Below are 14,215 nucleotides of genomic sequence, written 5' to 3' on the forward strand. Positions count from 1 at the left end.
CCACTTCCGGACTTTTTTTATGACCTCAAACAGAAACCCGGTGCCCAGGAAGTGAGAATTCAAGTGAGAATTCTGCTTCCCCTCCCCCAGCCCCTGATGACCTCTCACCTACTTCCTGTCTCTGAATCTGCCTAGCCTGGGTATTTCACATGAGTAGAATCATACCATATTTCTCCTTTCTGTGTCTGGCTTCTTTCACTCAGCACACTGTCCTCAAGGCCATCTGTGCTGTGGCAAGTGTCAGAATGCCACCAGTCCTCTCTGTTTTTGGCTGTGCCGGCTTGCAGGATCCTAGTTCCCCAATCGGATGGAACCTGTGCCCCCTGCAGTGGAAGCGTGGAGTCCTGACCATTCCTTTCTTATTGCTGAATAAACACGTCCATTGTACCTGTAGACCGCATTTGTTTATCCATCAGGATGGACACGAGCTATTTCTGCCTCCTGGCTATTGTGAATGTTGCCTAGTCCAGTTTTTAAAAGCAGTAATCTTTCACCAGTTCGACACCGATGTCAATGCTTTAAGGGCACGTCACCAGTTCCCCAGAGCACAGTGGCTCTGCCCCTTTCTAGGATCACAAATGCTGACTTCGGCTGAGCAGTTGCTGTCACCCAGAATCCTCACAGCGGTCCAGCGGGGGGTACCAGTATCGCCCCCATTTGAGGGATGAGGAAGTTGAGGCCCAGGGACCAGATAACGTGCCCAAGGACTCCTTGGAGGGTGGGTGTGGGGTTCACACCAGGTCAGTCTGGGTCCGGAGCCACCCGCCCCCTCCCCAACTACGTAAGCTGGGCTGCCTGACTACAGCAGACGACTTCAGAACCTGTTCTGTATTTCAAGCATATGGATGTGCATAAGATGAAGCATGTGGAAGGTGATTCCCACCTTACCTGCACAGGTTAAAAGGACCACAGGAGTGGGCCCTAGGCCGGCCGAGAAGACCCGGAGAGAGCCAGGGCCCGGGATCCAGAGCCGTGGCTCTCAGAGCAGTCCGCACGAGCCACAGCGTGTGGAAAGTTATCACAGATCCTGACGCGGCGGTGTCAGAGGGAGAGCACCCACGCTCTGAGGTGGGCTCACCATCCCTGCCGCCCACCCCAGGGGCACTGCAGCCAGTAACCGGCGGCCGGAATGCAGAATCTCCGCATCCAGTAGGACTGCTGCCCCCTGCTGTACATGGAGGGCACTGCAGGAGGGGGAGCGTCCCCACAGCCTGGCCAGCCAGCGTCCCCCAGCATCCCTGAGGGAGACTGGGTACCTGAAAGGGCGCAGGGAGGAGAGGGGTAGGCCTCCTGGTGCAGTGCCGCCTGCCTCGCTCACTCCCCCGTCATGGGACTCTGGAAGAAAGTATTAACTACAGTTTGATAAAGGGTTTTATTGTGTCCCTTGAAAGCCCTAACTTTTCTCTTGGAGGAAGCCCGGCCTCTGTGAAGGACACAGAACCAGACACCTGGGCCGCCTGGGAGCCCCCCGCTCCCTACACTTGACCCCCACCTCCACGTCCTTCCATTTGCCCTCCAGCCCTGGCCAATCTGGTTCGGGATCCCTCCCTTGTCACAGGGGTCAGCTGCCGGCCTGACCCGCCCCAGACAGCAGCCCCCAACCCTTCTGGGACAGGAGGCTGCCTTCAGGATCAGGTTCAAAACTGCTCCGGCCCCTCTGCTCTGTCACTTCACATCCACTTCCCAGCACGTGCTGCGCTGCCCCAGCTCTGCAGCCCCAGCGCCGCGCCCCGGCCTTGGACAGAGTGCCCCCCCTTCCCTGCTGGACCCAGCGGAGCAGAAGGACAAGGGCAGGGACTCTGCACCCAGATGCCTGGTTTGCATCTCGGCTTCTTGGAAAAGCAAATCACTAGAAACAGGTAGTTGGATTACCCGAGGGATGGGAATTTGCTCACGTCTTTGTACATCTTGCCCAGGAGTGGAATCCAGATCGTGTCTCTCCTGGCGTCAGCTCCTGGGCCCCGGCTGTGTCCCCCACGTCGCGCACCTGCTGTGCCCGGTGGAGGGCAGCCAGTAATATCAGTCTGTGTCTTACACGAGCATCCAGGCTCCAGCCCTGGGAGGGCCACGCCTGTAATTCTTCCCGAATTCCTGTTTCTCCAGCCAAGGGAGACTATTCCTTACTAAGGATAAGCTCCCAGTCAGGGTGCTCAGCCTCCAACAATCGACGGCAGGACTGAGCCTGTTACGGCAGAGCCGCCTACCCCAGAGCACAGAGACCCGGACTCCTCGGAAAGTGGGTTTATTTTTATATTTCTAGAAACATTAGCTGGATGATCAGCACAGACGTGGAGCAATCCTGATGGTGTTTATCCGGAGGACGGTCTGAGGGCTCACGATAACTGCAAGACAGAGCAGGGCCCGGCATGAACACAGATCCGGACGCCGTCAACCAGCTACCGCGAGACCCAGCCGCCGCCCGCTCTTTCCTCGAGGGTCTGCCTTGCACCAGCACCGCCCCGCAGCCGGGCAGAACTGGCCACCCAGTGATGTCCCACAGGCTGTGGTTTTTGGTCATCACTGACCGCCTGCCTCACCACTCGCTCCGTGAGCCCCGTCAGACCCCACAGGGGCTGCAACACCCCGGGGCCTGGAGGCCAGGGGCGCCCTTGCTGCGGGCCCCCAGCCTGGCCTCCCCCACGTGCCCAGAGACCCCTGCCCTGCATGGGTGGGGGCACCCCTTCCGGCTACGCTGAGGCTACTGGAGGTGGCGGAGGGTACAGGAGAGGCTCCCTACTGACCCAGCTCTAGTAAAGCTGAAGCTACCGTCTGGTACGTTTCACCGTTTGTAACCGAGGACTGTGAGAGACATACATCGTCCCTCGTTGTCTGCAGGGGATGGGTTCCAGGACCCCCGAGGACACCGGCATCCAAGGATGCTCAAGCCCCCTAATAAGACGGTCTAGTGTCTGCATGTGACCCACACACACCCTCCCGTACACTCTAAACCATCTCTAGGTCACACGTGAGGCCTAAAACACTGTCAACGCCATATGAACAGGTGTAAATACAACGTATAATATAGATTCTATGTAAGGACTTGGTGAAGCAAATTCAAGTTTTGCTTTTTGGAACTCTCTGGAATTTTTTTTTCTTGCAAATTTTTTTGTTTTTGGCCCTGCGGCACACGGGCTCTTAGTTGTGGCATGTGGGATCTTAGTTCCCTGGCCAGGGATCAAACCTGCACCCCCTGCATTGGAAGCACGGAGTCAACCACTGGACCGCCAGGGAAGTCCCTCCTGCAAATGTTCCATCTGTGGCTGGTTGACTCTGCGAGTATGGCAGACGGGGATATAGGGGGCCAACTGTGCACCTCCTGAGACAAGATGCTGCAGCCTGTGGGTCCCGCCCCAAGGGGCTGTGACCTCCAGTGGAGGCCCCTGCAGGGACAGTTCTGTTCCCGCTTGTGGGTTTACTGGGAAATGGCAGGGGGCTCTGGATGGGAACAAAAGGTCGTGTGGGGTCAGGGAGACGGGGGAGACACAGCCCAGGCCGTGGAAAGCGGGCAGCAACGGCTAGGTGAGGGTGGAGGGGGATCCCTCCGTGAACCCTCATCCCGGCCCTGCTCCGTGAGGCCGGGCAGGAGAGCAGGGTCTCCTGCCCCCACTCAGGGCACAGGCTCCCCTCCTGTCCCTGTGATGAGCCGCCAACTCCCGCAAGTCACCACAAGGCCGCTGGATACAGTGGCCTCTCCACTCCCGCTCAGCAGGCCCTGCCTGCGCCCCTGGGGGAGGCCCCTGCTGTGAAGTCCCCCCCTCAGGTGCCAGCCCTTCCCGCCACCGCTTCCTCCCTTCCCGGCTGAGGTTCTGTCCACCCCACGCGCTGCACCTGCCAGAACCCGCGGCAAGTCCACACAGGGGCGCTGCTTCTTCACCTCTCCGACCTCTGACCTCACCCCTTCCTGCCTCCATCCCCTCCCCCCTCCCAGCAGACCCTCCTTGGTGACGCCCATTGTTACTGGCCCTTTAAATCAGGCGCACCACATGCGCCTGGACGCCCCTTCGGCCTGGGGACAGGACGGAGGGGCCTCCTGTCCCTGGTCTCTCAGCTCCTGTGCTCGAGCCCACCCTGCCCGCTCCATCCCACCAGCATCCGGACGCCCTGGCCCTCCAGGGGCCACCCCGCCTGCCGCCTCCCCAGGGAAACCTCTCCTGACCTTCTCTCCCAGGACTGCCTTCCTTCGGGCTCCAGACGGGCCTCCCTCCTCCCCCAAAGCCTCTTTCACTCCTTCAAACAAACCAGCCCCACCTCCGCCTCCCGGCCCAGTCGACCTCACACCCTTCCAGCCACCACCTCTTCTCTTTAACCACCTTCTGAGGATGCTGTCCCCACCTGCCTTTGCATCACAGAACAAACATGAACGAACGCCCGAAGCATTACGGTAAGATGAAGTCTGACGAGCCGCCCACAGGAATTGGAACACAGGACACACGATCCCTCTGCATTTGTTACTCCTTCCTTCCCCGCCCCTCCAGAGGCAGCCACACCCGTGATTCTGCGCAAACCGTTCTTCCTTTAAAAATGTGCCATTGTTATGTGTGTGCGTAATGCGTGCGGGCGCGAGCGTGTGCCCAGCAGCACGAGGCTGAGCTCTGCCCACCTCTGGGCTTCATGACTCGGCCTCACCCTCACATAGTCTAAGATCGTCCCTGCCGTGTGGAGGTGGGCCATCCACTGCACTGGACAACATCCCACCGAGGGAATCTCCGTTGCTCGTCCATTCCCCGTGGTGGACACGTGGCCTGCTTCTGGGTTGTCCGCAGGAACCCAGCTGCCAGGGCCGTGCCCTCCACAAGCCCCGGAGTGGTTAACGACTGCTACCCGCCCCTCCCCGGCAGAGCCAGGACGTGGGCAGAGCTCTCACTGGTCTCTGGGCTGCTGCACCCACAAAAGCGCCTGGCAGAGGGCAGGGCTCCGTCCAACCTGGCCCAGCACAGGACACAGGGCAACACCCAGAGGACGGGAACGCAGCAGCCACGCTTTCTCCAACTTACTTCTTTTCCTTTTGTAGTTTTTCCTTTTCTTGAATCTCATATTGATTTTTGGCCATGATTCTGTCTTTTCAATGACTGTGGCTTCTACTTGAACAAGATCCTTTCTGGAAGAGAGGAAAACGAACAGTAATGTACCTTCCTGATTATTTTTCAGTTTTACTAGTGCTTTACGTGAGAACATCTAAATAAAGTTTAACTTCCTTTTCTGCCGGTTATCAACGTCATACGCCCTCCCTGCAGGCACTGTGAAAACTACCAAAAAGCACAGCAAAGAACAGTGTCATCCCACAGCAAATCTTAAAAGGGCCAAACTGCAGTGAATGAGTAACAGGTCAACGATTTGTCCTGGATGCTCTGTATGTGGGACACTACACACCCACGGTGAGAAGCATAAGCGTGTTGAGCTTGGTGGCTGCAGCGGGTGTGACGGGAGCCCCTCTGCCCAGCCTCCCCGCCGGCATCTGAGAGCACGTTACCCGAGGAGGGGTCTGCCGAGCAGCGTGAAGTCGTCGGCCCCAACCAGCAGGACCTGGAATCAAATAGGCGTGTTACCAGCAAATAACACAAAGCCCCTAGAACAGGCAGTCGCCCGAGCACACTGGAAAGGAAGCAAGGTGTCGGTTCCCCGAAACCAAAACGTGGGCTTCCTCTGCTATCTAACTAGCCACTCCCTCAACCTGGGACAGAGGTGGGGGCGCCAGCTGGCGGCCTGGCTGTGTGTGCAGGGGCGCCCGGCTGCCTGCGGACACGCCCGCGCTGTCAGACCCGGACACGTGGAACTCGGTCATCTGGGCGAGCACGTAACCTCCTATGGCAACAGTGGCTTTTAAAATACAACAACTTTTTATTGAAGTATAATACATATGGGGAAAAAATGCACAAACCAGACTGTGGTGTCTTTTATACAGTTCACAGTCCTGCTGATACTGCAAAGATTGAGGTTCAAGGTATTCTTTTAATGACTGCAAAACCCTGCACGGCCAGGCAGCCTCTCTCACTGGAGGGAAACTGTGACGCTAAGCGTGGCCTCAGATGAAGACAGTTCTGCGACCCAAGTGCAGTGGGGTTCTCATTAGACATTGGGAGACTGTCTGAAATTCTCCTGATGAGAAAAAAACTCGATTGCATTAAGCTTAAATGTCTAAAGACAAAGCCTATTTTATAATAACATCAACGCGCTATGTGTGTTAGGTGATGACAAATAACGAAATCTTGCTTGACTCACTCTCAGCCCGACACGTTCTCTGTTGCTGGGCTTCCGACGTTACGAAAAACCACCTGCATTAGGTGGAGCTTCCTATGTTTTTGTTAATGTGAAATGTTTCAAAATAATGTCTTTTTAGAGATCCTCACAAAAACACTCCAGAAGTCTCTTATTTTAGATGTAAAAGGTAAATGTACTCTTGTTCGTGAGCTCATGACAGAACCACGGGGGTCACCAAGGAGAAGGGGCTGTGCTGGCTGGTGGCATCCACACAGCGCCCTGGCTCAGCCTGAGCCGTGCTCCTGCTCGGATCACAGGCTGTGGGAAGACCGTCTGAGAAAGGAGAGTTTAATGCTCCCCTGGGTGTAAATATGCAAAGAATCTACAATCTCAAAGGAAGGAGGAGTTTTAAATTATAAAGAAAACCATATGTCATATCACATCACACCAACAGTTAACCACGTCCTAAAAAATGATCCGGTACAGAAATCTCATATTTTATCTACAGTTTTATGAACAGAAATAGGCAAAAACCAAATAGGCCCCCGAACACAAGCGGAGGGCAGAGGCACTTGGCTAAACACGCAGGACACACCACGCGGCAGTTCAGGAGGGTCGGAAGACGACCAGCGCCCTGCGAGGTGCCTCTAAACCGTGCTCGCCGTTCAGCACAGCGGCAGCTGTCACGCCTAACGTCAGGGCAGTGCTCGAGCCGAAACGGAACATTTTCTCTTCATAAATCCTGGCCTGAGAACTCTTTACATCCCTAACTGGGATTTTCACTGTACCTGTGATCAGATATTTTCCTCTAAGAATACACTAAGGAGACGTGAGACAAACCCTTCTCTGTCTGATGTGAGACAGACACACGCGTCCCCTTAGAGAAACGTGCTGATCGGCTCCCTGTAAGGAGGGGCCCTACCGAGTCGGGCCGCCCTCGGGGAGCAGCTCTGCCCACACCCCCCTGACCCCACCGTGCCCACTGGCCAGCCTGCCACGTCCCCAGAGCTGACTCAGTCTCACCTTCTCCAGCCGGATCCTCTCTCCACACGCAACGTCTAACTTGTTTTCAATTAAGATCAGGTCTTCAGAGGTCACCTTCCACTGGTGGCTGGCGAAGTGCACCACTGCGAAGAGCCTGCCGTAGCGGCCCCGGGCGATCAGCTCGTTCACCTTCTCCACGACCTCTGTGGGGAGAAGGGCGGTCAGGGTCACAGCTACACCCTCACCCGGGTGCCCGCTGCCCCGCCGCAGGCCAGGGTGAGCCGCTGCTCCCAGGAGCTGGCACTGGGGTGCGCGGGGCACATGGGGCTCTTATAGACGATCGTGCCCCGACGGCACAGAAGCCCCCATCCCCCTGCCATCCTCCCGCCTGAGCGCTCGGCGTGCCTGGCTGGGTTTCTCTGACTCCGCGGTGGAGAAACCCTCACCTGGTTTCATTCCCAGTCGTTATTAACGAGCCAGCGGCCTGGCAAAGTGAGAGGAGAGGCCTTCTTGCAAACAAGGAAAACCTAGAATTATACCCTCGTGGCGCTGGATGCTACCTGCTCGCGTCCGCCCACACCCAGTCCCCGCTCCCACGGTCACCGCCTCGTCTTAGGCCCGGCCCTTCTCTCCTGCCCCGACCCTCCTGGCCTCGCCTGGGGCTGGGCGCAGGGCACAGTGTCTGCCCTGGAAACCGAATCACGCCCTCGGCTGCACCTGGCCAAGAAGGCGGAACCTTGCCTGCAGCTGTACTTTTCGGGCACAGCATCCGAAATGGTATTTAACAACTGCAAGGTTCCACGCGTTACTATGGACTTCCAGCTTTTGGAAACTGAGGATCTCGCACTCATCCCGGTGCTGGGCGTGGTGGCCACACTGCCCTCCTGGCGACACGCATCCTGCGTGACATGCCTCCCGACACCCTGATGGCCTCTTGAACACCTGGGCTGGGGCCAGCTTCCACCGAGGACCAGGCACGTCGTTCTTCTTCCCTGAACTCCTGTTTCTACCAACAGCGGGGAGACAGAGCTGGGCCCTGGCCCTCGCGCCACCCGCACTACCTGCCTGCGACTCGGCTGGTGCCTTGCTGCCCTAGGAGGGCTGGCTCAACGAATGAGGGTTTTGAGCTCTGGTGTCGAGCGGACCCGAGCTTTCACGCTGCGCCGTGTCTCGGGCACCTGGAAACGTGAAGTCCTTGCTCTGTGGCCAGGAGGCCCCCTGTGGTGGAAGCAGGGGCGCCACCCCCTAGCTTCTGCCTCTCTTACCTGCGTGGTGTCTGGCCTCCTCGACGGGGTCTGGCACAACAACTTCTGGCCAAGGTGGTGAACTCAGTGACGTTTTAGGAACGTATCTGTAAAAATATTTTACAGACGTGGGTCACACACACGTGAAAAGACGGTTCAAGATGTGTGAGAAATGACTGCGCTCAGCACACTAGGAAGGGCAAGGATCCGGCACGTCTCTGATGCTTGTGTGGCTGGCGGGACAGCTGCCCCCGCAGTTGTAGGGGAGCAAAACCTGCTCGCCCCAAAATGTCTCTTAGGCGTGCAGATTACTTCAAGCCGAAAACAATCAAGGCCCAAAAGACGCAGGAAGAAACCTTGGCAGGAGGCAGGCAGGCCTGGGTCTGCACGCAGCTTCCTGAAAGACTCGAGATGGAGGGCCTGTCCTGGGACACAGCATCACCAGAGACGGCTGCGAGGAACACAGGGGCCCAGAGATCTGAGGCCGCTCCTGTCCCACTGTCTCTGCAGGCCCAGCCAACATTTATTCACCAAACATCTGCTTTTCCACCTCCACGTGAATTGCCTTCGTCCCCTTAGAAGTCTCAAAGCCCCACCCTCAACATCGTCTTGTCTTTAGCTGAAGCTGCTACTTAAGGTGAGAGCTTCTGCCATTTGCGCGAGTGGCTCATTTCTCCTGGGTCTCTCCTGTGTGTACAGGTTATTAAACTTTGGTTTGATTTTTCTCCTGTTAACCTGTCTCATGTCAATTTAACTCTTAGACCAGCCAGAAGATCCCAGAAAACTGGGGACCCTGCCGCTTCCAGCTCACTGTTTGCTCACTGTGAAGTGAGCGAACGCCCTCCCTGCTGGAGTCAACTGGCCCCCAAATGAAGCTGTGCACTCCCGTCACGCATCGTGTCTGAGCGGCCCCGGGCGGCCCGGCAGCAGCCAGCCAAGGACCGAGGGACAAACCTGGAACGGGACTGGGGGCAGCAGTGGCCACTCACGGCGGTCACAGAAGTCAGCCGAGTTCATGAAAGCACCCTTTAGGGTTTCTGCCTCCACCCTCACCCAGGGTGCCCACTGCTCCTTTAGAGAAACACCAGGCCCTGCGTCCCCCCTGCTGAGAATCTCCGCTGCAGGAGCGCAGGCGGCTGCGCTGAGAGCTTACTACGTGCCAGGCGCTCTTCTCTTTTTTTTTTCTAATTTTTGTACTGAAGTATAGTTGATTTACAATGTTAATTTATGCTGTACAGCATAGTGATACGGTTATACACATACCTTCTTTTTTATATTCTTTTCTGCCATGGTTTATCTCAGGAGACTGAATATAGCTCCCTATGCTCGCCAGGAGGACCCTGTCGTTTATCCATTCCATGTATAATACTTTGTATCTGTTAATCACAAATTCCCAATCCATCCCTTCCCCATGGCAACCACAAGTCCTTCTAAGCTCTTTTTTGTTAAAAAATTTTATTTTTGGCTGCATTGGGCCTTCGTTGCTGCACGCAGGCTTTCTCTAGTTGCGGCGAGCGGGGGCTACTCTTCGTTGCGGTGCGCAGCTTCTCATCGCGGTGGCTTCTCTTGTTGCGGAGCACGGGCTCTAGGCACGTGGGCTTCGGTAGTTGTGGCTCGCGGGCTCTAGAGTGCAGGCTCAGCAGTTGTGGTGCACGGGCTTAGTTGCTCCGCGGCATGTGGGATCTTCCCGGACCAGGGATTGAACCCATGTCCCCTGCATTGGCAGGTGGATTCTTAACCACTGTGCCAGCAGGGAAGCTCCCTTCTAAGCTCTTTAAGTGCAGAAATTCACTCGACTCTCATGAAAACCCACTGAGATGGAGACTAATACTGCTTCCATTTTGCCGAAGAGGAACGAAGCTCAGAGTGCGTGGCCCTGCTCAGGGCCCCGGGCTGACAGGGCGGGGCAGGGACGGGACCCTGTGTGTTCCTACCTGAGTACGATTTTGTCAAATTTACCTTCTGTAGTTTATATTAATTTTATGTGTTTTCTTTAACACTGAACATGCTCTTTCAAATTATGTAAGGTCCTCCTGAAGATTCTGACACAACCATCCCGTGGTTCGACCTTCCCAGTTGGAAATAAATCCCCAATTAGGAGTTAAAAGCTTTTGCCTAGAAAGACACAGCTGTGCAAGGCCCAGAACACCTTTGCCTTTGGGTGCTTGAGGTTCTGTCTGTACTTCTATATGTCAAGGGTCTGAGAAAAATACTGTCAAAAAGTTAAAAGAAAACTAAATATTCTTGAAAACCCAAATGCTTAAAGTTCTGACTTTAGAAAGGAAAGGAAGAGAGTCACCAAAACCCACATTTTGATATTACCCTTGTGGAAATGAAGCGCTCTGCGAACTGAACCTTCGAGAAGCAGACCACAGGGAAGCTGAGGGAATAAAGAAACACGCGTAGTTACTAACACGAAACGCAAACCGCCCTTTACGATGCTCAGTGTGCAAGTGCCGCTCCTGTGACTGGCACGCGACTTAAACCACCATATCACGACATGTCTACAGAAAAACCTAGGCCAACAAAACTAAAAGCACATCACTTATAGTCACTGGCTATTACCATAAGCGTCAGGATGTGCTTGTCACGCCATTGAAAAGGGCCTAAAACCAAATCACCTACCTGCTAACCCACTCCTTGACCACAGGTGCCCACTAAGTTCAGGCCCTGTTCGGTACCCCAGTGTGGGAGCGGCCTCCAGGACGCCCCGACGAGCCCACCTCCTCGTGTTCTCACCCGTGTTGTCCCCCGACAGGGCGCTGGTTTCTGTGACCAACAGCATGTGGCAGAAGTGACAGGACAGCACTTCCGAGAGTAAGTTATAAGGGCAGCTGCTGTCCTGGGTGTCCTCTCTCATCTCTGCTGCAGGGCTGCTGTGCGGTGAGCAGTCCCTGGAGGGGCCTCCTGCCAGCAGCCCAGGGAGGGAGCTGGAAAGCAGATTCTGCAGCCCCAGCTGACAGCCTGACTTGAATCTAATGAGAGACTGGGAGCCAGAAGCACCCGCTAAGCTGCTGCTGGATCCTGACCGTCAGCGATGGATAATACATGTTAGGTATCTTAAGCTGCTGGATGTGGGGGTAACCTGGGACATAGCAGTAGATAACTAATGCACCGACAAAGGTACCCACAGCCTACTGAGAAGGACTCAGAAATAAAATGCCTGGTAAGTGCAAAAAGCAGAGGACAGGTTTCTCAATAACTACTGTTGGTTTTATTTTTTCAATTGGGCTCTAATTTATAAACCATAAAATTCACTCTTTCGAAGCTCACTCATTAGCGGTTGTTCCCAATTCTTGGTCTCCTGGGCTGGTTTCTCTTCCCCTCTGCCATCTTGGTGCGCTTGTGGTTTAGACATTGGATCTTACCTCTTCTTTACCTATAGCCGTTCCTCTGGTGATTGTATGAATTTAAATGTCACCTATACACTGGTGACTCCCAAGTTTACACCTGCAGCCTGTCGGACACGACAAGCACCTGTCTCTTTGTCATCGTCACCTGCATGTCTAACAGGCGTCTCAGAACCTAACAAAGGCTCCTGATCTGCCCCTCATGCCTGCTTCTCCCGCACCCCTCCCCATCTCACGTAATGGCGACTCCATCTTTCTAGTTGCTCAGGCCCCAAATCTCAGTCATTTATGACCCTTCTCTCTCACACCCCTCAGCCAACCTATCAGCAAGTCCCCTTGCCTCTCTTTGAGAGATCCGGGCTCTGAGCACTTCGATCGCCCGAGCCTGCGTTGCTACTGACACCCCGCCCTCGCCCTGGCCCCCCTCTGCGCGGCAGCCAGAGGGTCCTGCTAGAACTGAGCCCAGCTCGCGTCACTACTTTGCGAGACTCCACAAGAGCACCCCGTTCACTCAGAGAAAAAGCCGAGGTTCTTACAGCGGCCACAGGGCAGTGGGCATTGCGGTTCCATCTGTCTCTCTGAGCCCATGCCTCACGAGCTTCCCCTCGCTCACTGCACACCTGCCATTCTGGCCTCCTGGCTATTCCGGGAAGATGCCAAGTGCAAGGGCCTATGCCTGACCGCTCTTGCCCTGGACGCTCCCCCACGTGGCCCCCAGGCTAATTCCCTATTTCCTTTGGGTCTCCACTCCAATACCGTCTCAGTAGAGAGGCCTTCCCCACCCATCCTATTTAAAATTGAACCCTTTCTTCCCAACTCGTGCTTTATTTTTCTCCATGAGTCGTAACAGCTTCGAACATACTATATAATTTGCTGTTTCTTAAAAATCTTCTTGTCTCTCTGCACAACCCTTCCCCCTGCGTCAGAATGCTAGCTCCATAAAAGCAGGGATTATTGTTTTATGTTTATAACTGATGTATTCGCTATCCTGGACCAGTGTTTGACTTGTAACAGGTGCTCGATAAATGGTGAATATACGAATAAATGAATGACATCTACTCTGCTAAGCCATCAGACGAGGCCCCTGTGGAACACTCCACGATTGGGAACTTGTGATTGGCCTCTCGAGAGCCATCCCACCGCTGAAAGCTCACAAAGTTCCTGCACCTGATCTGCTTCCCTTGCCTGTGGTCTTAGCTTAGCAGTGACCCCACTGGGAACAAATGGTGCCCCAGGATCATCCTTTAGATCCCTAAGGATCGTGCCAGTGTCCACCCTGTTTCCTCCACTCACTCTTCAAGGTCCTGCCTGTTCACCATTTTGGTCACCCTCTCTTTACTCAGTTCACTTCATCTGTGCTTCTCTCTGAAAACATTGGGTCTGGAATTGAACACAGCATTCTAGAGGTGGTTTTATAATGGTAGAATGCAGTAAGTCCCACTGCTTTTGTAAAAACTTCCCTGCCTGCTTAAACCCAAGTTTTATTATGGAAAATGACAAGCATACAAAAGTAAAGAGAATAGCAAGTCCTCCTGTATCTCTCCCCAGACTCAACAGTTATCAACTCTTGGCCAAGCTTGATTCATTCACAGTGCCTCTGGCCCAACTCTGTGATTAAAGCAACTGTCAGTGTATTTCTATGAAAGATAAAGATTCTTAACAAAAACACAACCACAACATCATTATCACACCTAAAAAAGGGAACAATTATTATCAATTCAGACCCAATTCTAAAACATACATAAACATTCCCTCACACAGATACACACTCCAACCGTTTCAGACAGAAGTTTATAGTGTTTCTGAGAAACATAATCTTTTTGAGCCTCATGACAACCCAGTGCCTAAAATACAGCTGTCGCTTTTGCTGGATTGGTTACCATTAGGCAAGGACATCCATCACCATTTTCCAGATGAGGATGGTGAGGCTCAGAGCGTGGCTCGCAGCCTGCGGGTGATGGTTAACGCACAGGCCTTGGAGCCGGACCGAGCTGTCTGATTCAGTCCTCTCCCACCTCCCTGCTGTGTGACCGTAAGCAAGCTACCTAACCACTCTGAGCCTCAGTTTGTTCCCCCGGTTAAATACAGCCTATATGGAAGTTGGGGAGCTTTCATCAGTATTTAAGCTACTAACTAAAGGAACCAGGATCTGAACCTAGGGTTCCCCAACTCCAAAGTCCGCGTTGTAATCACCGCATCAAAAAAAGCGATTAACATCGGTCGGACACAGACACACATGTGGCGGGACGGCAGGGCGCCCCACTTCCTCCCTTCACCCCGCGGCCAAGGTCTCACCCTCTCCGGGCCCCGACGCTCTCAGGACACTGCGGCTGCATGCAGACACCAGCCGTCTGAAAGTGACCGGCAGGGCCGCGGCCGCCACAGCCGCGGCCGCCACAGCCGCCGCCATCTTCCCGCAGCCTAGACCGACACCGGAAG

At 54.7% G+C, this 14,215-nt stretch overlaps 1 protein-coding gene across 1 annotated transcript; it reads right to left on the bottom strand.

Annotated features, from left to right (window-relative positions):
• Positions 1-2,227: 2,227 nt before the first annotated feature.
• On the bottom strand, positions 2,228-14,202 carry MRPL21 (mitochondrial ribosomal protein L21). The gene is made up of 7 exons (XM_082659367.1): positions 14,072-14,202; positions 10,749-10,806; positions 8,448-8,533; positions 7,222-7,385; positions 5,471-5,523; positions 4,995-5,098; positions 2,228-2,342 (listed from the first exon to the last, which is right to left on the bottom strand). Exons 1-7 carry the CDS (start codon positions 14,184-14,186, stop codon positions 2,278-2,280), a joined length of 645 nt encoding a protein of 214 aa, XP_082515493.1. The 5' UTR covers positions 14,187-14,202; the 3' UTR covers positions 2,228-2,277.
• Positions 14,203-14,215: the final 13 nt, after the last annotated feature.

Source organism: Grampus griseus (genome assembly GCF_964374135.1).
Source record: "Grampus griseus genome assembly, chromosome: 8".
Lineage (NCBI taxonomy): Eukaryota > Metazoa > Chordata > Mammalia > Artiodactyla > Delphinidae > Grampus > Grampus griseus.

What these genes read in the sequence shown, in the direction of transcription:
- MRPL21 (XM_082659367.1), bottom strand. Translation starts at nt 14,186, where the DNA reads ATGGCGGCGGCTGTGGCGGCCGCGGCTGTGGCGGCCGCGGCCCTGCCG. An exon ending in AGAGGATCCGGCTGGAGAAG is followed by an intron (nt 5,524 to 7,221) that starts GTGAGACTGAGT and finishes ATTTGATTCCAG; the next exon opens with GTCCTGCTGGTTGGGGCCGA. An exon ending in AAACTACAAAAGGAAAAGAA is followed by an intron (nt 2,343 to 4,994) that starts GTAAGTTGGAGA and finishes TCTGTCTTGCAG; the next exon opens with TTATCGTGAGCCCTCAGACC.